Source organism: Protopterus annectens, chromosome 13.part0 (assembly GCF_019279795.1).
Source record: "Protopterus annectens isolate FY-2018-M chromosome 13.part0, PAN1.0, whole genome shotgun sequence".
Taxonomy (NCBI): domain Eukaryota; kingdom Metazoa; phylum Chordata; order Ceratodontiformes; family Protopteridae; genus Protopterus; species Protopterus annectens.
In genome coordinates, this window is record NC_056747.1 from 221717092 (window position 1) to 221741561 (window position 24470).

General features: G+C 41.7%; 1 protein-coding gene across 4 annotated transcripts in view; it reads right to left on the reverse strand.

Moving 5' to 3' along the window:
- LOC122787177 (transducin-like enhancer protein 4) overlaps positions 1-24470 on the reverse strand; it is a 728148-nt gene that overhangs the window by 223337 nt on the left and 480341 nt on the right. For all 4 annotated transcript variants that reach the window (XM_044053755.1, XM_044053754.1, XM_044053756.1 and 1 more), the window contains 2 exons: positions 16747-16919; positions 1191-1267 (listed from right to left, as the gene is read on the reverse strand). In XM_044053755.1, coding sequence (XP_043909690.1) covers positions 1191-1267; positions 16747-16919 — 250 coding nt within the window. The remainder of the gene's footprint in view (positions 1-1190; positions 1268-16746; positions 16920-24470) is intronic.

The window sequence follows — 24470 nt, forward strand, 5'->3', positions numbered from 1 at the left end:
GGTAGACACCCATATACATACATGTTGTCCCTCTCTCTCTCCATATATATATATATATATATATATATATATATATGACAGATACACACCTATCTATACGCGCACACACACACACACACACACACCTATATACATACATTTATAGATATATGCATGTATGTATGCTGTCTCCAGAAACAGTTAAGGGAGGAAGGAGTTCTCATAGTACCACTGAAAGTAAATACAGAGACAGAGCATTTAAAATTATAATGTCCTGGCCATGCACATTATGAAGACACTAGGACACAAATTGTTATACAACACAAGAATGACAGGCTGTAAAAGAATATTCACATTAACATGGCAGTCCTAATGGAGTTTTTGTAGTGTATAGCAAAGTATAAAGTAATACTAACCATAGCGAATGATTAGTTAATATTATGCAAAAGATCAAGATGCATTTTTTTTTTGTTCTTTGTTTCAGAGTGGATTAGTTATTTAATGCTTCCCATTCCTGCAGTCTGAATCAAAATGTAATGTGTTAAAAATTAAGCCTTCTCAGCAGGTTTCAATATCCCAGACCTTATGCAATAGATGCTGGCAGACCTTAAAGAAGACAACATGTCCTTACAACTGGCAGAAAACTGTCTGTGCTTCAAGGACACCAAGACATATTCTATCTGATTTAAGAAATGAACAACAGTGCCTGGCAGCAGTTAAAGGCAGTCTGGCCTTCTAGCCTCGTCATTCCACTGCTTAGTGGGGGAAAGGTAGGCCCTTCTTTACTGACAGCTCTTTTCTTCACCACCTCATAAAACTTCCCTAATGTCTGTAACATGCATTCCTAAATTCTCTTACTGGTTTACCAAACAGTTGATTTCATGCTTGAATTTGCCACGGATCTTGTGCTTTCCTGCAAGATCATCTGTTATCAGGCACACTGATGCATTGCAATATATTTCATGCAGAGAACAAAAATGAAAGGGTGACTTTGCATAGAAATAAACTAAACATTTGTGATATACATATTCCTATGTGGTTATGTAGAAATAAACAACTTTTTACACAGAAACTGGAGGATACAAGCAGGCTAAGTGACTTGCTCAGGGTGAAACAGTGTTTACATTCACGATAAGGCTATTTAGACTTAAGTTTCCAGTTTTATTTACAACTATGCTCATCAACTTTACCATGCAGCACAAGATACTTACGGTTTACTTCCAGAAATTGTGGGTAGGCTAGGAGACACTCCAGGTGTTCTCAAATGTGCTTGAGACTCAAAGGCAACCTGAGAATAAAGTAATAGAAAATACTGTATGACTGAAAGCATTTCTTACAAAAAATAATAAAGGCATAGTATCAGAGACTGTACAGCTGCATTTCTTTTTCAGTTTGGTTGTAGTTTAAATAGCTGGTGGGTCTAACATAATAAATAACCTGCAAATCTATAATATCTGGAATTAATTAAACTGCCCATGAATTACAAACAACTGAGATACTGTGGTTCTCTTCTGCAGTTTGCATGCTTAAACTGCTTGTAACTATCACATTACAGAGGAAATTCAGTTTAGTTGACTGCAGCAAATGTATCCCTGGTATTCATAGAAAAAGTACACAGAGGTGTTCAGTCCCTTTGTGGACTGTATTTGGTAGTTCTCCATTCTGAATCAAGATTCACATTCACGTATTATGATCCATAACGTTGATGTGCTACCTTCCAATTTTCTTCATGAATTACACTGAGAAGCGCATTGTACTCAGTGATGTTCCAGTGCTACTGCATTGCCCTTCGCTGGTTGCCAAACAGATAATCTACACAGTAAATGTGTAGATTAATAAAAAATAAATATAAGTCATTTTATTCATCTATTTAGTAATGCTGTCTCCGTAGATGGTACTCACTGTGGATCACTAACAAGGCTTCTTGTGACCCACAGAGGATGCTAAGTATGGCCTGCCTAGGATGAATCATAAAAATGCCAACTTCACTGACCATCCATACAAACCATTCCTCATTTGCATAGTGCTGAAGAGAAGGGGTGTGTTGTTCTTACTGCTGCCACTGGTAGGAGTAGTAATATATCATCAGGTAGAAGGGATTACTGTTTGTGATTGTAATATGTAGCAGGTTACATTGCACGACAGGGGCTCATGGAAAATATGTAACCAAAAGACGGATCGATGATATAAAAGAAACCAGTAAACACAGTTGTATCACCACAAACCAAGTTGGAAGCACACTCCATTGAAGAAACTCCGTTTAATGAAAAAAGCAGTGTACATAAACGCATAACACCCACAGTATCCGTTTTCGTCGTCAACTTCATCAGATGGCTAAAACAACCCACACAACCTGTTTAAATACAATTATACCCCCTCAAACCTCCAATAAGAAACCAAAGACAGTTAATAGTTAACTAGTGCTCTTCTAGAAAATAAATATATATGGGTATATAGGCTACTAAAATACATCAGTTACATTAAAACATTGCATTTCCCCTCAGTATTATACAACTCACATATTTTTTTTTTAAAAACATTTAAAACCATTATTAAATTTGATTCAAAACAAAAAATGTAAACTGTTAAAAAGACTTAGGACTCCCTCATGTCAAAAGTGTGTATGTGTAAAAAATAAATAAATAAACAACACACAAGGTTGAAGGACTTTTAAAGTTTGGCAGATCTAAGTTTTAGTACTGGTGCTAAAGATATCATATCATTTAGACCCGGAGGTCTATTAGCTTCCAAAGTTAGCTGCCAGTACAATTCTCTGTACTCCACCAGGGTCTCCCACATCCCACCCCTCGGGTCCAAGGGAACCACCTCAAGTACAAAAAACTGAAACTCTTTTGTTTTACATGTCAAACTATGTTTGTACAATGCATTGTTGTCACATTTATTTCTAACATCATACAGGTGTTCATAAATTCTTTGTTTTAGTTTTCTCTCAGATTTACCTACATAAAAGGATTCACATTCATTGCAGGTAACTAAATATATAATCCCCTTGGAGTCACAATTGACGTAGGTATGTAACAGTAATTTCTTTATCCTAGCTTCCAAATAAAGGGAATCTCCTATTTTAAGGTAAGCACAGTAATTACACCTCCCACATTTATACAATCCTTTCTTCACCCTAGTTGACCTACCTTCCTTAAACTTGTTAGAGCCCCTTTCTAAAACATTCTTTATGGTACTCCCCTTACGGTAGGTATATGTTAAAGGTTCATCAAATATGTATTTTAAATCCGAGACCTTGGAAAAGTTGTCCCATTCCCTATCTATTATCGTTCTCACAACAGTAGACTGTCCATCATAGGTGGTGACAAACCCTGAATTGAACTTATTACCTACCCCGGTACTCGGTTTATTATCTTTACCTTTTTCAGGGGAAATTTTCCCCAAAATAGGGGCAAATCTACTCTTCCTTTCATCCCATACTTCTTTCGAAATTTTGTCCAACAACTCACCAGGGTATCCTCTATTTAAAAATAACTCTTTCAGTTTCAACACTTCCCCCATACCATCGTCTGTGGTCATCCTACACATTCTAACTAGTTGCCCTTTCATTACCCCCTTCTTCTGATGTAATGGGTGGGCACTAGTGTAATGCAAGTAAGAGTTGGAGAAGGTTTCCTTTCTGTGAATCCTGGAAACAAAATTTCCGTTTTTCTTCTCTATATTGACATCTAAATAGGTTAACTCGTGTTCATTGAATTGGTAAGTAAAGTCAAAAAACTCAGTTGTACCTTTGAGGTATTCCACAAATTCATCAAAATTGTTTAAATTCCCTCTCCATAAAAAACAAAGGTCATTTAGAAACCTTCCATATAGTGTCCAATAACGTTTAAAAGGGGACTTTAATAAATATTCATTCTCCCAATAAGTCATAACTATATTAGCATAAGTAGGGGCACAATGTGCCCCCATGGCCACTCCTTTTTCTTGTTTAAAATATTCACCTTGAAAAAAGATAAAGTTATTTTTTAACACCATCTCCATTAGTACCAAAATAGTCCTAAATTCATTTTGGGAAATTTACTTGTATCCTGTCAACATCTCCTCAAACCACTCCAAACCTACTTCATGTGGTATACTGGTAAACAGGTCAACTACATCTAAAGTCCCAAAGGCCAGTTCATCATCATACAAATTGGGTTTTAATTTTTTCAAAAAATCCCAGGAGTCCTTAAAATTATTAACATTTTTCAAGACTAACCCTTTCACCTTCACATCAACAAATTTTGCTAAAGGTGCTGTAATTGACCCATTTGCAGACACTATAGCACGTAAGGGAGGGTCGTTGATGTCCTTGTGTACCTTAGGAATCCCAAAAATAGAAGGAACTTTAGGTTTCTCAACATTTAGATAGTGGTAGGTTTTAATGTCAATAACTCCTTCCATAAGTAAATCATTTAGGGCAACCTGAACTTTCCTGTATGCTATGTTGATTTCATTCAAGGAAATTCTAGAATATTTATTAGTATCATTCAACAGTTCCATCATTTTGCCTTCATAATTGATGTGATCCATAAGGACAACCCCCCCACCTTTATCAGGTTTCATTACCCTTAGATTACCGTTGTTACTAAGGTCTTGTAGGACCTGATTTTCTTTCATAGTCAAATTCGAGTACACAAAATTGTGTTTCAAACTACACCTTAGTTCTTTTTCTACCTTTAACTCAAAATTCCTCAACTGAGGATGTAAAGGTGGGTTGAAAGTACTGGTACGTGCCAAACTGTGTTGGTTAAAAGTAGTTCCTTTTCCATTAAAAAATATTTCCAAATTTTTCTTCCTTAAAAACATTTTCACATCCACTAGTAATTTGAACATATTGGTTCTCTGTCTAGGTATAAACCCAAACCCCTTAGAGAATAAATCAAACAATCAACTATCAACCGCAATGTCAGCAGAGTTAAAAATGTTAAAGTCTTTGTAGGACCATTTATTGCTATCCTGGGTAATAAGCTCAGTTAATTCCATCTCTTTTCTTGAGTTGTTTGACAAAATTTCGAAAGACGTATGGGATGAAAGGAAGAGTAGATTTGCCCCTATTTTGGGGAAAATTTCCCCTGAAAAAGGTAAAGATGATAAACCGAGTACCGGGGTAGGTAATAAGTTCAATTCAGGGTTTGTCACCACCTATGATGGACAGTCTACTGTTGTGAGAACGATAATAGATAGGGAATGGGACAACTTTTCCAAGGTCTCAGATTTAAAATACATATTTGATGAACCTTTAACATATACCTACCGTAAGGGGAGTACCATAAAGAATGTTTTAGAAAGGGGCTCTAACAAGTTTAAGGAAGGTAGGTCAACTAGGGTGAAGAAAGGATTGTATAACTGTGGGAGGTGTAATTACTGTGCTTACCTTAAAATAGGAGATTCCCTTTATTTAGAAGCTAGGATAAAGAAATTACTGTGACATACCTACGTCAATTGTGACTCCAAGGGGATTATATATTTAGTTACCTGTAATGAATGTGAATCCTTTTATGTAGGTAAATCTGAGAGAAAACTAAAACAAAGAATTTATGAACACCTGTATGATGTTAGAAATAAATGTGACAACAATGCATTGTACAAACATAGTTTGACATGTAAAACAAAAGGGTTTCAGTTTTTTGTACTTGAGGTGGTTCCCTTGGACCCGAGGGGTGGGATGTGGGAGATCCTGGTGGAGTACAGAGAATTGTACTGGCAGCTAACTTTGGAAGCTAATAGACCTCCGGGTCTAAATGATATGATATCTTTAGCGCCAGTACTAAAACTTAGATCTGCCAAACTTTAAAAGTCCTTCAACCTTGTGTGTTGTTTATTTATTTATTTTTTACACATACACACTTTTGACATAAGAGGGAGTCCTAAGTCTTTTTAACAGTTTACATTTTTTGTTTTGAATCAAATTTAATAATGGTTTTAAATGTTTTTTTAAAAAATATATATGTGAGTTGTATAATACTGAGGGGAAATGCAATGTTTTAATGTAACTGATGTATTTTAGTAGCCTATATACCCATATATATTTATTTTCTAGAAGAGCACTAGTTAACTATAAATTGTCTTTGGTTTCTTATTGGAGGTTTGAGGGGATATAATTGTATTTAAACAGGTTGTGTGGGTTGTTTTAGCCATCTGATGAAGTTGACTACGAAAACGGATACTGTGGGTGTTATGCGTTTATGTACACTGCTTTTTTCATTAAATGGAGTTTCTTCAACGGAGTGTGCTTCCAACTTGGTTTGTGGTGATACAACAGTGTTTACTGTGCTCATGGAAAATAGCTGTTCATTTATGGCACAGTGAAATTTTTATCCACAGATTTTATTCCTGTTTCACTTATGTTCATATATCTCTCAACTGTCCAGATTTTCACAGAATGTCTAGACTTTTGTCTCATATTTTGGTCTGTCCAGATTTTCACAGAATGTCTAGACTTTTGTCTCATATTTTTGGTCTGTTCCTCAAAGTTCATGGTTTTCTCGCAAATCCCAGAGGACTGAAGTCACTAAAGTCTTGAACTTAGGGCCCTGTAAACCATAGTCAGGGCAATATACCACTACACCATGTGACCTCTAAAATAACTAAATAATGATATTCATTTGACATTCAGACTTCATATCCTTCCAAAAATATATACTAGTGCAAAATCTGTCACTGTAGTTACTTTCTCAGTTTATAGGAGCAGTATTTTAAATCTGTCCCTATTCTGAGATTTTGTCCCCCCATTATTTCTGGCTTTCTCCAGATTTCTTGGTGGAGAGATTGAGAGGTATGTTTGCATTATTGTTTAGCTATGCAATGTTAAGGAGCACCTCAGTATAACAGAATGAGTAGCATACTATGTCAGAGCTGTAGCTAGATCATTTGGCACCCTTGACAGATGCCAGACTGGTGTCCCCCATCCTGACGTTAGTGAAGATTAAAAAAACACTCTTCTACCTTAACTGTAGTAACAGAGATGTAGTTAGCGTTTTTCTGCCCGGGGCTGGCCCCTGATCTGGCGTACCCCTCAACATCAAGTTGAAAAGCAAAAAAAAACATAAGGTCTTTTTCCTTTTAAACTGCAGCAAACTGCTTGCTACATCTGTAGCAGGGATATGCCAGACTTTATGACACACCCACATGCACTACATCACTTCAGTTCATAAGGGGAAAAACTATTTTTTTCCTACTTTCAAACTGCATGAAATTCCCTGCTACATTTGTAGCAGGCAGCTGCTAGACTTTAAGACACACACACACACACACACACACCACTGCAGTTCATAATGGGGAAAAAAAACATTTTTTTCCACTTTTAAACTGTATTAAATTGCTTCTAACATTTGTACCAAGCAGCTGTCACAATGTATACCACACATGGAGCACACATCTCTTCAGGTAGGAAAACAGAAACTAAAGATCTTTTCAATTTACAAACTGTAGCAAACTGCTTATTTCTTTTGTAGCAAGCAGCTGACACAGTTTATGCCACACAGACAGCACTATAGCTCTTCAATTCTGATTGCTAATGCAGTACTGGCAATTAAATACTGGTATGTAGTGAAGGCTAATCAAAATCTGCTCAGTGTGCTCCTTAATGCCTTGCCCCTTGATGGCTGCCTTCTTTGTCCTGCCTTACTACTGTGTAGCAAAGACCTTACACATTCAAGTTCATTATTACAGTTAAACATAAAAAACTAAACTCCTTTCTGAACTTTAAATGTAGCATACAGCTCATACAATCCCATTACTACAGTTACTTAACATAATACACTCCTATCAACATTTCATTTAAGAAGCCATCATAACACTTTTCAGTGAATACTGGTATGCATATGTACCCATCGGTAACTGCTAATCATGTCCTCTAACAACTTTGCCTTGGGAAGCTGCCCACTTCACTACACCCTAATTACAACTCTGTACTCCATATAGGTTCATAGGTAGATACTAGGCTATCTGCCCTAGGGCATTTATAAGCCTAGCCAGAGTGTATTTGGCTTCCGCCTCCCTATTACATTAGCCTACTGTGCCTCTGCAAAGTAGGTCACAGAAGGTACCCTTTTAAGATTAGTTTACTGTGCCTCTGTCTAGCAGGGACACAGAAGAGATCCCAGGGGTGAATTTGCGATTTCCCATCCATGCGTCCAGATTTCGCTTGAAGAGGGTCAGCGAGGGGCTATGTCTAACATGAATTGGGATTCTATTCCAGAGTGAGGGGAGCCTCTGGGAAATGAATCTGTCCCTCCAGCATGTCCTATTTATTTTGTGTTGAGGTTTAGGTCCCTGGAGCGTGTAGCTTTAAGGGACTTGGATTTTTTGAGGTGGAGCATGTCCATTAATTCTGGGTTTGACATGGCTTTGTACGTCAGGCATAGATCGCCTCTGAGTAGGCAGTAAGCAACTGAGTAGAGCTGGAGTTTCTTTAGTCGAGCTGCATAGGACATCTGTTTGTAGCCCATGATCCTCTTGTTGAGGTACTTTTGGGGTCTCTCCAGTTGCTGCAGGTGTCGGGTAAGGTACATCCCAAAAGGGGCATTGTATTCAATTATGAGCCTGATGAGTGACGAGTAGAGGGGCACAATGACCTCTCGATCTAGATGCGAACCCTTTTGTGATAAGGTGGGCTATATAGAAGGTCTTTCTAACCACTTTGACAACGTGATTATCAAAGGAGAGATTACTATCTACGTTGGTCCCCAAATCTCCAATTACTTCTTCCAGAGTTAATGGATTACCACCTATGTGGTAATTTGTGGGCACCTTGTTTTTCCCAAAGGGGATGACTATGCACTTTTTAGCATTTAGCTTGAGGCCGTGGCTCTGGCACCAAGCATCCGTCTCTGTGAGACCCTTTTGGAGGATGCTTGTGTCAGCTGGAGATTCGATTATGGCCCCCAGTTTGCAGTCATCTGCGAACTTTGTCAGCCATAATCCCCCCGTGTTAGCCTGAACCTCAGAGAATTATATACCGAACAAGAGAGGTCCCAGAACTGAGCCCTGTGGGACGCCACTTGTAAATGGTTTGGATTCGGACATGGCACCTGCGATTCTGACCATGTGGGTTCTATCTCTGAGCCAGTTTGCAACCCATCTTGTGATATAGGGGTTGATATTTAAGCTGGTAAGCTCATTTATGATGCCCGAGTGGGGTATTGTGTCGAAGGCTTTTGCAAGGTCCAGGTAGGCTGTGTGGACTACCTTGCCCTCATCTATGGCTTTGGTAACTGTTTCAAAGAAATCAACTAGGTTTAAGAGGCAAGATCTGCCCTTAACAAAGCCAAATTGGGTAGGGTCCAGTGTCTGGAGGCTCCCAATGTCTTTGTTTATGAGTTCCATGATAATACGCTCCATAGCTTTACAGACCAGACTAGTCAGGCTTATGGGCGATAGTTTCTGGGGTCCGTTGTGGCACCACCTTTGTGGAGTGGGACCACTGTAGCTGTACGCCATTCTTTGGGTACATATCCTGTAGTAAGGCTAAGTTTGAACAGTGACTTAATGTGAGGGTTCAGTTCTTCTTGGAGCTCGTGTAAGACACAGCCTGGGACACCGTCCGATCCCATAGATGCTGTGGTTTTTGCTTTGGAGAGGGCAGCTTTCACCTGTGCATCTGTGATGTCAGGGAGGTTACATTCAGTTGGGATGGGCATTTGCTCCTTTGGGGGGGGGAAGGGGGGAGAAGTTTGCGCTGAATCTGTCTGCCAGGATGCTGGCTATGTCTGTAAGTTCGGTATATTTTGTACCGTTATGCAACAATTCAGAGCATATCTGGGAGTTTCCGCCCATGTTCCTGACATAACTAAAAAAGGCCTTGTGATTATCTTTAGTGTCTAGGGCAATTTTTCTTTCAAAACTGGCCTTTCGTGATTTTATGAGGGATCGAAGTTTCTTGCTAATACTGATCAGAGATGTCTTCCCTTTTTGGGATTTTGCTCTGTCATGTAGTAGCTTCCTCCTTCTGTTGTACAGCTTATTTATGGCCGGGGTCCACCAGACCGGTCTCCTGTTTTTGGAGGAGTGAGTCTTGGTTTTATTTGGGATAGCACAATCCATGCATTCCTGCAGGCGCTCATAGAATGCATTTGTAAAGGATTCTGCGGATAGGGCTATATTATCCTCTGGCCCAGGGGCTTTGAAGGATTCCACCTCAGTTTTGAGAAGTGCAAAGTTGGCTTTTGAGAAATTCTTTACAGTGATTTCCTTGGCTGGGGATGGCGAAGGGATATGGATGTCGAGGGAAATTTGTTTATGGTCTGATCTTACCAATGAGGGGTTTACCTCTGGTGTGGAGCATAGAGTCCCCATGTTGGTGATGACCAGGTCCAATATGTAGTTCCCTCTTGTGGGAGTGGTGACCAGTTGTTCCATTGCGTTAGAGTTTATAAATTCAAGGAACCGTTGGGCGAGGGTGTTTGGGCTTGAGTAGTTTTCCCAGTCAATGTTTGGGTAGTTGAAGTCACCCAATAACATAGTGTTTGGAGAAACCTTCATATTCTCCAGTGTTCTCAGGAATGCCAAGTGGGGTTCCTGTAATAGGGAGGGTGTTCTGTAGCAGGCTACAAACTGAAAGGCAGTTTTGCCCGCTGTTAGTTTGCACATGGATGGTTTCCAATGCTTCGTGCAGTGCCACTAACCTGGAGGTGTAGGTATATTTGATGAATATAGATACTCCCCCTCCTTTTGTGCTTCGATCCGAGTTTTGGGGCCGAAACGCATGGTATGAGTTATAACCTGGTAGTGCTGGGGTGCTCTCAGGAGCCTTGAACCAGGTTTCTGTTACTGCACAGACATCGATTTTCTCCGTACTGAGTAGAGCCTCGAGTGCGTGCATCTTGAGGTTTAGACTTCTGGCATTGAGTAGCATTGCGTTTAGTTTTTTTATCCTTGGGTTGTCTATGGAGGTGGGTTTGTCCTTTCAGCCTTGCCTAAAAAAGGCACTATGAGGGTGGCAAGAGCCTTGGCCAGTATACGAAAGCCTAAGGGTGACAGGTGCAAGCCGTCCCTAGCGAAGCAACGTGGCTTGTCGAGCATGTCATCCCAGGCTGACATCCACTGGATCCTCTTTGAATGACACCAATACTTTAGCCAATTGTTGAAACTGATAATTTTGTCTTTATACTGTGGCATCATTCTTGGTGAGGGCAAGATGCTACTCAAGGTCAGGGTCATACCAGCCTGGGCTACATGGTCAGAGAGCTCCTCTATGTCTCTTTTCATGTAGTCCAGGGAGGTACGTCTCAGGTCATTCACACCAGCATGGACAATGACAGAGTCATACTTGTACTTGCTTTGGAGTGACCTGAGTGCTTGCGTTATGTGGCGGATCCTGGCACCAGACAGGCAGCTTACAGTGACCTTCTCCTTGTTCAGTCTGGTGAGTGGGACGTCAGTGTGCCGGACAACTGAGTCCGCTATAACAAGTGTATTTGGTGTGTTGTTTGGCCTTAAGGGCTGCGACTGTGAGGCACACTGATTTTGTGAGATATGTGATTCGTGGGTATTGTTGAGGGGTGGCTGTTGCTTGGATATCTGCTTAGGAGGTCTTTGCTGTTTAGGCAGATTTTTATTTAGAGCCTCCGAGTATGTTTTTGTGTGTTTATGTGTTGGGTATGCAGATGCAATAGGTCTGCGTGAGACTGGATTTGTGGTGTGGGTGGTTACCTTTTCCTCCTGACTGACTGTGCCAGTCTTGGGTTGAGAGAGCTCTGCCTCCAGTTTGGCTGTGTAACTGCATCTCTCACATGTATTAAGAGTTTGTTGGAAGGAGGAGAGGGTTGTCTGTGTACATAAGGCAATTGTAACATTGCCTCAAAATTCCCAGATTCACCAGCTGGACTGGAGAGTAACCTTGAAACTGACCCTTGGACATACCAGATTAGTATAAGGAACTGTTTTTTTACTGATCAGATTAGGGAAGGGGACTGATTTTTCACTTGATCAGGAAGGACCAATCGGGAGCCTAATACTTATGAGAAGTCAAGGAGGGTGTAGTGCTTTAGTTAGTTAGTGTTTCCTTATAAGAGCTGAGCAAGTGCAGGGCTTTAGAAAGAGAATAGCGTGATTACTTTGAGAGTTTGAACAGTTCTAAGGGAAAAAGTGAAGAGCAGACTTTGTGGAGCCTGGAATAGTTTAAACCTGTTTAGGCGGCGCTGCCCAACGCTGCTCAGTGCGCAAAAAGAGAGTTTTAGGGTTTTAAGAGAGATAGATCAAGGAGTTTAGAACTGACCCAAAATGGCCATTAAAATTACAGCTTCTAGCTAGTAACCACTCCTCCAGGGACAGGCAGGCTGTGTTAACCAGTCCCACTGGTGAACACAGAGACTTCCCTTTAGCCCAAGCAAGCACTGGCCTTCTAGAAACTTCCAAACAGTTCAGAACAGCAAATCTGTAACTGAACTTTGCCAGCTGGTAAAACACACTTCTGGCAGTGCTGTTTCCATACTTATGGCCAGCTGGTATTCAGTTGCTTCTATGTCTTTGAACTGCGGACAGTGTTTGAGGGGTGACTTGTATAGGTACAATGTTCACAGCTACACAGTGAGGGGTAAGACTGCAAATGAGTTTTTTTTTTTGCCAGTGTGTAGCCTTACTTGTGAATCATACATGTATTTGATACCTGGCTGTTTTGTATACCAGCCCTACACCATGGTAAGCAGAACTTAAAAAAATATTGTTCTATGTGTATAGAGCCAGGCCACTGAAGCTGTGTTAGGTGCATTTCAGTTTCACACTTTCTGATATAAATATTTTTGTTTGCATATTCATAAAAGGTATATTTTTAAATATGACAGCATAACACTAACAGGAGTAATGATTCATCTTGCTATCATGTTTAGATTAGAATGATTATTATACAGAAGTTAAATCTTGTAGCCATAGCTGCTGGCACCCTTTGAGTGTTCATACTGTGGCTAATTTTATATGAATGTACATTTTGCTACATATACTCATTTGATATCTCTAAATAGAAAAGGCTTTTCTTGATTAATTTATTTTTCATAGGTATGGCACTCTAGAAACTAAGGCTTTAAATGAACATTATTGATAAAAACTGAAGAAAAGTACAAGAAATGTATGAGCAAACTCATCAGAACCACATGTGTTTGAGTAAAGTCACTGCTACAGTTTGATTCAACACATAATGGATAAATCCACATGCAGACATCCAATCTTCCAACAAGATTCTCAGGGCTTTCTAGCATCTCCAAGCAGGGCTGTCCTCCCTAAAGGGCAAGGAGATAAACTGAAAATGTTATAATCTTGCTAGGAAGCTACACTAAGTTTCATGACCAGGGTAACAGTAACAAGCTTCTGGAAGGACAGGAGGACAAAGAATATACATTGAGCATTTTGAATTTCTTTCACCACCAGGAATTTGTTTAATTCTGAAAGGTCTGGTGCAGTGGTTAACATCGTCACCTCACAGCAAGCAATCCTCTGTTCAATTTTTAGCTGGGGTGTTATGTGCGGAGTCTGCATGTCCTCCCTGCATTCGCATGGGTTTCCTCCGGGTACTCCGAATTCCTCCTACATTCCAAAGACATGCGTCTAGAGCATTTCTCCCCTGGCCTCCAATGAAAATAGGCTCTGTCATAGATGGACTTTCCCAGGTGCTCCGGTTTCCTCCCACATCCCAAAGACATGCTGTAGGTGGATTGGACACTCTAAATTGGCCCTAGCCTTGAGTGTGTGCGTGTGGAAGGTTGGGCACCGGGCTGGCAACTCGACACCATAAAACTCCACTGCCAATCATGAGCAGACAGGTGATCCGCTGTGGCGACCCCTAACTGGGAAAAGCCGAAAGAAGAAGAAGATAGATGGACTTTCCCGATCAACAAATGTTAAATAAATAAATAAATAAATTATATTACACGGGGAAGAGAGTAGAACAGGTTACAACTTCAACTATCTGGGAGGGGTGGTTAAGGAGAAGGGAAGTCTGAATGAGTAGCTTAAAGCTAAAATCAGAAGGCCTGTAGCAAACTTGCAAAGAGTTTCAAGGGTAGTAGAGTTGCAGCTTGCCCATCTAGTGCCCATTGCTGTTCTCTGATCTGGTGACCCTCAACTTAGAGCAGAGGAGCAAAAAAGTCCATTTCCTTATAGGTACTCATCAACTAAGAAGCATGGCCAATTCTCCCTGATCTACATTTTACAACTTTAAGTTGAGCTGCCAGAAATTAAACAAAAAAAGTTCCTGTATCCCAGCTGAGGACGATAAATAAATAAAATAAAATAAAATAAAGGACTTCTGCTTTAAACTGTAACAAACAACTTAAAAGTACACATATACATTGTAGCAAGTAGTTTGCTGCACTTACAAAAATACCCACTAAATGCTTCATTGCATCAGCCCAGACAGCAATTACAGTATTAGCATTCATGTCTGAATGACAGTAGTGCAATAAGGCCCCATCAGCAACTGCTGATTTTGCCCCCTAGCCCCGCCAAAGCTATACTTATGAAGGGTATGACGGAAGAATGCCAAAGAAACTGAAAAGGAAAGAAAAGTGTAAAAAATGGTTGTGTGACCAGTACTTCAGTATGGTGCAGAAACCTGAGCAGTGAAGGCAGAGCAGTTGAGGAAGTTAGAGGTGACGGAGATGAAGTGCCTGACACTGGTGGTAGGATGCATACTGTAGGACATATAAATAAATGATGTCATCATTGCACAAGTCCAATTATTTTCCAATTGCACAGAAGGTGAAAGAGAACAGATAATGGATTTGGGCACATGCAGAGGGGAAGTACAACAAGATTTGGGAAAGACAGGAAGAAATCAAGAGGAAAAGAAGATATTCTGCAAACAGACTGCAGAACTGCATGACAGAAGAACTGGCAGAGTCAGACATGACTGCTGAAGAAGGTACAAGTGGCACTAAACTGATAAAGTGGTGACAGTTGACAACACCCTGACCATACGTAGAAAAATGGGTTGATGATGAATGATGATTATAAGATTGTCCTTCACAGCCAGACTTTTCTTGCACCTAAGAAGATTCTGGAGAAGAACGCATACTGTCATTCTGCAAGGGCATGCTGATGTTAGTATGTCTTTTAAGATTGGTTCTACTGGGGTACCTGGTCTGGAGGTATAGTAGGCCTTTTCACTGAAAGGGGAAAATAATTCATAATTATCTTTTATACCCAAGTTTATGAGCTTTCTCTCTCAATGATCCATGATCATCTCAAAACATAGATCTCATCAAACAATTACTAGACAATGTAAAAGCAAATGAGATCAGCAAAGTAAAGTTCCACTTTGAATATTTAGCTCTGGAAGTTGTCAAGGATAATTACCAACGAACAGACTTCTGACTGTTCTGTGCAGCAGAAAAAAGAGAGAGTGGAAATATGTAGGTTATATCATCTTCATTTCTTCTATTTCTCTGTACTTAATACAAAGGCTAAATGAAGTAGTCAACCTGAAAACTGACTTATGAAGTAAAAGTTTAAGAAAATGGAAAGAAAAAGAAAATGAATTTAAGTTGTGTGCATAATATGCATTCTAAAAGAACATTATGTGGTTTAAATGTAATTTTGTGGTCTGACAAGATTTTTTGAAGTCTTTCTATGTTAATTAAATCTCTATTTTTAAAGGTGGAGAATGAACATGAGACTTGGATATGAGTTTTAAAAATTCTGCTTTAAAGTTATTTTATGTCTAAAGATGTTCTGTTAATACAGGACAAAAGTGCTAACACTGTCTAACCCAGTGGTGTGTTGCTTTGCACATCTTACTGTTTTAATGCTTAAAATGCCGACATCATACGGTCGCAAACAGCCAAGCCTTTAAAATGCATTGCCATAAAGACTGTCATTTCATGCAACTTACATACATGATTACTGTTTCACAGATTTTCTTTGTGACTTAAACTGATTAGGCGACTTTCGTGCACTCAGAGAGAAATATGTAATTTGGCATCATGGAACTACTAAACAAAAAGCAACATCCTCAGGGGGATCCGTTGATGAGCATAGCAATTCTAATGAGAAATTTATGGCTGTAGTTAAGGATATAGAAACAAGCCTTTTGACCTCTTCTCCACAAGACTGACCGCAATGACATCTCTACCTGCACCCACCTGGTTCATTCATTCTATGGTAGTGTGAGCTGTGAATTCATGGGTGAGGTGAGAACCTTACAGCCCATTCATTCCTGTCCATGGATATTCAAACAGATTATCCACTCTGAGACAAGCATTATGTGGTAGGGGAGGGGGCCAGCCTGCTGTTCTTGTAGGGTGGTCTGCCCTCTTCCCTTGCGGAACCCCCCCCCATTGCAACTGTTCTTCTGAGCTGCTGTACACCTGTCCTCTGAGGGGAAGCGTGCCTCTACACACTGAATTCCACTCAGCTTACTGGTCGACTTGGACATGACACTGCAGACCCAATCAGCTCGAGGTCCATGGAGTGAACACGCATTGCTCCTGCTAGGTGTCACCCATGTCATAAGCCAGAGCTCTCTTTCTCTCCCAAGGATGGACAAAGCCAGCAATGGTGCCTCACTCTCTGTTCCCCCACCACCTCCTACAGGTGCATATGCCAACTATTTAAACTCAGTTTATCCGTGACATTGTCGGGGCTTTACCCTTTTATACCATGGAGTTGTCTCAAAAGTGAACTTTACAGGAATGTCTACACTAAGATTTCCAGACATGGATACAGGTGAGTGCTGATGGTGCTAACAACATAGTGTCAATAAAGTTCTAAATATACTGGAAAAATACAAAGTTTTGGCTGACAAATAGAACAAACAGAAAAGTGACTCACCATGGGAGATCGTCCATATATAGCTGTTGCCATGGTCCCTCCACTGATCTGTGAAGCAATTCGAACATTCATGTAGGTACTAGTTCCAGAAAGTTCCCCATTGATTCCTGTGTGAGGTATAACCCCAAAGCATGATGGATAAGAGGTTGTAACACTCAGAGGACTCCTCAGACCTTGAAGATTCAGTATACATTGTCATATTAGTACAGTAACCATCTGAAGGAAAAATACATTATAACAATATGTGGGGGATTATGATTATGACATTATCTGCATTATATGTTTCAGACTGACCAAAACATCATCAGCAATGCTTTGCTCTCTAGACAGAGCATCTAACTCAGCAAAAAGAAAACTGCATGTAATAAGATTCCAGATATAACATGTCCACATTATGTGTTATGAATAGGCATTGTAAAACAAAAACAAGATCTAGAAATATAGTTTGAAGAGGATCAGCAAAGGTTGCCAATATATCTGTGTGTGTGTGTGTGTGTGTGTATATATATATATATATATATATATATATATATATATATATACACACACACACACACACACACACACATATATATATATATATATATATATATATGCATGTATATTAATTGTGTAAAGAACATGATTGGTGCTTACAATTTTAAATTTGTAATTAAAATGTTTGGTACATGTTTTCTGTTTTGTTTTATTTTCTGAAGAAGTCATTTTGACAAAAGTAAAATTAGAAGAACAACCACCACTAGTACCCAGGTGCCTTCATTCCAAAAAAAAACATGGATACTGTAATGGAAAACAACCAACGTACGCAAGGCCCCAGGTTCAAGAACAGTCTTTAATAAAATACACACAAGCACTTTCACCAAATTACAAACTTAAAGGTACACATAATTTTAAGATGTGTACCTTTAAGTTTGTAATTTGTCTTGTCATGTGATTTTAGCTTAATGGTTAAATATGGTGTTTTAGGTATTCAGTTCTATGTGACACCTGAAGAAGCATTTGGTGAAAGCACTTGTGTGTATTTTATTAAAGACTGTTCTTAAATCTGGTGCCTTGCCTAAGTTGGTTGTTTTCCATTTTGGCAAAAGTGTTCATCAAACTCTTATGATACTAAAGTGTTTTCCACAGTGGTCTGTTTGCACCTTATAGTGTTTTTGATTTTTAGTCTTTGTTACTTTACACTGCAGCCTTGGGATTTCATTTTGTTTTTCTTTTCGTGTGAATAGTGGCAGTGTTATGGGAAGGTTTTTAATTAAGGTAAGGCATAGGCCTAAGGTTGGGGGAAGGGGCATCATTAGGGTTAGCACCCATTACTATTATGGGAAGGGGGGCTCCGCACCTCCTGCACCACCCTAGTAATGGGTGCTAACCCTAATCCTAATGATGCCCCTTCCCCAACCCTACAAGTTACATTAATAAAAAACCTTCCAGTTACACTACACCAATTTCACCAGGTCACACAAACACTCACAAACAACACTACATCTATTACCTTACCTAACCCTCATCCTTACCATAAAATACACATACACACTCGTGCACAAACATACAACACCTATTCCTGACCCCAACCCTATCTCAAAAATACATGCCTAAGCATCCACACCCCCCCAACACCATTCACCTGTCTCAAAGAAGTAACGAAATGTACCATTGGCATTTCGACCATTCATCTATCCATACCATAAAAATTAAACACCAACCCCTGCATTAGTTAAGTAACCTATACACTGACTTCTAAAATGGCGACCCATTACCACAAAATGCACTGAGAAAAATCCTTGGTGCATGTAACAAATAACAATTTTATGCATCCCTCCTGCACCCCCCTGCTAATTATATATACTAACTCCAAGATGGCACAATCCCCAGGGAAGGAAAATACTCCCCCACCTGGAGATTGTCGATCTTGCACACCTGTTGACCAACTCTTTGTAATAACCAAATGATGTCAGTGACCTGGGTGCCAGCATTCTGTTGTTTCGACAACATGTCCAAAACCCATACATATAAAAGGAAAAGTAACAATGTTTACACCCATTGAGGTTGTTTCAACTTTCTTATCAGTATTCACATTATAAGTACAGAGTGGGGGTTGATGATACTGTTCCCTTCACCTTATCTTTATCATCATCTGTTGCCATGGTTACTAGCGTACTGCACTCTGGAAACACTTACCATACTGCATGTGCATTGAGTCTGGCTACCACTGAGTCATTCAGACTAGCCTTTCGAAAATGGATCAACTGGTTCTCCTTATCCCAGTATCTAACAATACTGGTCATTCCCTAAACTTTGGCTCCATAAGCTCAGAATAAACACAAGGCTCTTCAAAATGTCCAATCATGGCATTTCAGCAGCTTCATCTTTGATGTAGTGCACATCTTCTCGGAAACAGTCACACTGCTTGTAACTTTTTTAGAATTTTATGTTAAAAAAATCAGACAATTTGTACAAAGTGCCACATGCTTTTATCTGTATACTGTTGAATATACATTTTAAATATATATAAAAATAACTGACTATACAAAGCAGCTAGTTTTCCTGAAGACATACAAGTATTCATTTTGATTTTACTACCTGCCCCAACCTATCCTAACTTTTGGCATTGTATAATAAGAAGTTATGTACCTACCATAACGTTCCATGTTAGTTGTCTTCTCTCGCCTTCTTTCTTGCTTGATGGGTTCGGAGCCGATCCCTCGGCTCCGACTCGGCACTTGCTAAGCTTGAGAGTCACTTTTACCAGCTCGAGGCAGCCCCATATCCCATGATGCAAGGCGGTAAGTACCCAGATCTCGTTTGCTGACAAAGGGCAATAGCACCAAGCATAAAATACTTCCCAAAGGAAGAAAGAAAACTTACAGATGGAAGAAGGACCAGGTCTGAATGGTCTTCAGCATAACAGTTTCTTATACAAGGTTTGTCCAGGCCAGGGGGAAGGAGGGAGGGTCAAGAAAGAAGGCAGAGAAGACAACTAACATGGAACGTTAGGGTAGGTACATAACTTCTTAATGTTAAGTTGTCAATCTCCCCTTCATTCTTGCTTGATGGGACCGCCCCTAGCACCTCTATCCTGGGTGGCTCAATGGAACAAACTCTTGAGGACTGTAGAGCCAAAACTGGCTCTGTCCCTGGAGGCCAAGTCCAATTTGTAATGGGAAACAAAAGTGTGAGGAGTAGCCCAAGTGGCCGCTGCACAAATAGTGTCCAAAGGAAGTCTAGCTTGAAAGGCTGTAGAAGTAGCTAAGCTCCTAGTTGAATGTGCTTTAGGTTTTGAGCACAGCTGTTTTCCCTGAGCGATAAATTTCGAGATGACCAAGAAAGCCATCTGGACAAGGTCACTTTAGAAACAGGAAGGCCTTTTTATTATCCGCATAGGAAACAAAAAGTTGATCAGATTTTCTAAATTTTTTGTTCTGTCCAAATAATATCTAAGTTGACGGTGGACATCAAGATAATGTAGCTTTTGTTCAGCTCTATCTGAATAGTTAGGAAAAATACAGGAGATCAATGGATTGATTCAGATTGTTCTTTGAAGCGACCTTAGGTAAAAAGGATGGATTAGTTCTCAAAGATACTCTGTCTTTGTGAAAACCAAATAGGGGTCGAACCGAAAGAGCATGAAGTTCAGACACCCTCCTGGCAGATGTAATAGCCACTAGGAATAAAGTTTTCCAAGAAAGATATTTCAGGAACAAGAAACAGCTGGCTCGAAGGGGAAGAATCAAGGATGTCAGCACTAAATTTAGATCCCACTGAGGAGGAGGATTCCTGATTGGAGGCTTTAGTAGGAAAATTCCTTTCAAGAAGGCCCTGCAGAGCCTATGGGACATAATATTATGATCTGCTATCCCGACATGAAAATTAGAAATAGCAGCCAATTGAACTCTGACTGTGGAAGAAGAGGAGCCTGCATGAAAAATCTCTGCTAAGAAGTCCAGGACTGCCTGAACAGGGGCAGTAAAAGGATCAATATTTTGGGCCTTAGCCCAATAAGAGAAACGCTTCCATTTGCTTGTATAAATCCTCCTGGTAGAGGATTTTAGCGGTTACTATGATGTCTCTAACTGGGTTAGAGATCAAAGGAAGCCTGGCTAAGGAAGGAAGTGGAGCAACCATGCTGTGAGGTTGAGAGAAGGGATTGACCGGTGCAGCTGACCCGATTGGTGAATCAGAAGGTCTGGCACTGGGTCCAGATGCCACGGCTGCACCAAAAGGTGATGATGGAGGAACGGGAACCAAACTTGTCGAGGCCAGTAAGGGGCAATGAGAATCAATTTGGCTCTCAAAACGGTAGCTTTCTGGATCACCTGAGGGATCAGAGGAAATGGAGGGAAGGCATAAAGAAGTCCCTGGGGCCAATCCTGGGTCAGAGCGCCTCTGGGGATGGCCTGATAGAGGGAAGAGGCTGAAGAAGTCTGGACATATGCAGTTTTGGGGAGAAGCAAAAAGATCGCAACATGGACGACCCCATTCCAGAAAAATCTCTTCCGCTATAGATTGCTTGAGAGACCACTCGTGAGGCATGAGGATAGCTCTGCTCAATCTGTCCGCTATAATGTTGGTTTTCCCAGGGATATGCGTTGCTACCAGAAACCGATGAGAGGAGATCGCCCATTGCCATAGTCTGAGCGCTTCTCGACACAAGGGGTAGGACTTGGTTCCGCCCTGTTTGTTGATATACCAAACTACAGACATGTTGTCTGTGTGGACTGCAATTGTCCCTACGGGAAGAAAGTCGCTGAGGGCTTGCAACGTTAAAAGCACTGCTCTCATCTCCAGGACATTTATGTGCAGATGGTACTCGAACGGCTGCCACGTCCCCATGAACCATCCTGCCCTGATAATGACCCCCACCCGATCAGGGAGGCATCCGTGGTGACAGTGGCTATCGGGATGGGGTACAAAGTACCTGCCTTGGTGAACCTGAGACGATGTGATCCACCAAGCAAGATGCTCTTTAGATGTCTGTGTCACCAGAATCTGGTGACGATTGGAAGTTGCTGGTATGACCACTGTGTGAACAGCATCCACTGAAGAAGGCGATGTAGAATCGAGCCAGGGAAGAAGAGTAATGGCCGCAGCCATGAGACCTAATACCTTTAGAACCATTCTGGCCTGTATTTTCTTGCTGGCCAGAATGATCCTGACATGAGTCTGAATGTCTGAAACTCTTTGTTCTGTAAGGGTAGCTGACATCCTAACAGTGTTTAAGTTTGCGCCTATGAAGGTAATAGACTGGCAGGGCGATAAGGATGACTTTTCAAGTTGATTGAGATGCCCAAATGAGAACAAAGGTCTATTGTGTAATCCCTGGCTTGTATAAGCTGATGCCTGGTGGTGGCTGACAGGAGCCAGTCGTCGAGATACGGAAACACCTGGAATCCTTGACGCCTCAGGTGAGCCGTGACCACTGCCATGCATTTGGTGAACACTCTGGGGCTGTAGTGAGACCAAAGGGCAGGGCTCTGAACTGGAAATGACTGGACCCCAGCCGAAAGCGGAGAAATCTCCTGAGCGCCTGTGAATTTTGATGTGATAGTACGCATCCTGAAGATCTATTGAGCACATCCAGTTGTCCTTCTGTAAGAAGGGCAGAATTGACTGAAGAGTGACCATACGGAATCTTGTCTTCCTGACAGACTTGTTGAGTGTGCTGAGATCCAATATTGGTCTCCAGTCTCCCGACTTTTTGGGGACCAAAAGAACCTTGAGTAGATTCCGGGCTCTGAATGGTCTATTGTAACTGGCTGAATGGCTCTTTTTTGCAGTAGTTTTGCGATTTCTGACTCTGCAATCTCCTTAGACCGGTGGTACATCTGGAAGGGAACATGAGAGGAAGGGACTTTCCTCCAAAGGAATTATGTAACCCTTGGATATGATCGACTGTACCCAACTGTCTTGAGTGAGGGAATGCCAGGCTTCTGGGTACAGTGATAATCTTCCCCGACTGCCTCCAAGGAGGGACAGCCGGGCAACACCTCAGGGATGCTGAAAGGGCTTGTCAGAGAGAGGCTCCCTGTTTCCTGGTTCTTCGGACCCCTCTGCCTCTAGAGCGGCCTGTTGTTGTTACCCCCTCTGCCTCTAGGGGTAAACTGACCACGTGAATCCGGCGAGACTCCTTGGGCTTTACGGAACCCCCACTTCCCGCCCTTCCGTCGTTTGGGATAAGGTCTAGAAGGGGTGGAAAACGGACTCCAACAGCAGAAAGAGTCTTGCCGTCCTGCTCGCACCTGGTCAAGGTTTCCTTCACCTGAGGGCCAAACAAAACTGACCCATCAAAGGGAGAATTTGTGAAGGACGCCTTAAAGGGATCCGCAAAATCACATAGCCGCATCCAGGCTTGGCGTCTAAGAGCCACACCTGTACCTGCGGCTCTACTCGCTCCATCTGCAGCATAAGATATTAGCCGCATGGAGGAGTTTGCAATGGAATTGAGGGTTCCTAGCTGCGAAGCAATTTTTTCTTGAGCTCCTGCAGCTGTAGGATCCTGAACTACTTCTCCCAGCTCCTTCAGGATATCTCTCTGGAGTCTGGTGAAGTGACATAGGTAATTCAGCTTAACGCATAGCAAAGGTCGCTGAGGAAAACATCCGCCACTGCACCTATCCATGGTCCTAGAGTCCTTATTAGGAGGATGGACGGGCACGGAAGGATCTGCAAGTTCCTTTTTGGTGGCCGCAGCCACCACCATGGCATCAGCGGGGACACCCTTAGTAAGGAATTGTTTGTCACTCGGAGCAGTGATAAATTTTGAAGGCCTCCTAGGGACTGGCTCTACAGAGTCAGGAGCTGCCCACGCCTTTCGTGCAATAACCTGCATAAGGGGGTCGAAAGGCGGAGACACCCAGGAGGTGGAGGGCCGAGATCCAAACGCCTCTAGGTATACTGACTCATCCTCAGAGGGATTGTTGGTGGGCCAGTTTCCCTCTGTTTCAGAAGTTCTAGGATGTCTGAGTACGAGACATCCTCAGAGGCGGATCTAGGGGATCCCTCTGACTCATCAAAGTCAGTATCCCAAGTGACAGACTCGGGCGAGTCTACATGCTTCCTCTTACAAGTCCTCTTCCTAGGAGGATCTCCCAAACATCAGGAGAATCCTCGGAAGAGGGGAAATTCCCAATGGGGAAACCTGAGGCGGAGGATCTCTGGGTCCTGTAGCAAGAGAAGTGGCAGAGATGTCAACAGGTACTATAGAGGGAGGAGCTACGGAACAGACTGCTGACTGATACCAGTGGCCAGTACACTCTTCATCACCTCGAATGCTCCTCCCAGGCAGGTCCGAGAGAACCCGGCCCAAGAGCTAGGAACCCAGGGACCACCGAAGGGAAGTCTCCGAGGCAGATGTCAGAGCCGAGCTCACCAAGGCCGAGGCTCCAAGGGAAGAGCGGGTTCGGACAAGGGTCCCATGCCACTCACCCTCGGAGGAGACCATGGAAGCCCGACCACCGAATCCCTCTAAGGAAGGTCTCAAGAGGAGATAAGAGTAGAGGCTGAAGGAACAGACGGGGTATCCGCCCTCCAGCCGTAGCAGTAACCATTCCCGAAGACTCCAACTCCAAGCTCTGGGGTAGAGTTGAAGGAGGAACTGTAACGGGTGTGGACCAACAGTCGCCTGTTGAGACGGACTGTGTAACATTTGGGCCAGTACCTGTGACTTAAGTAATCTACTGACCACTTTCTAGGTCATGATCTGACAACCTGGATGACCTTGAAGATCG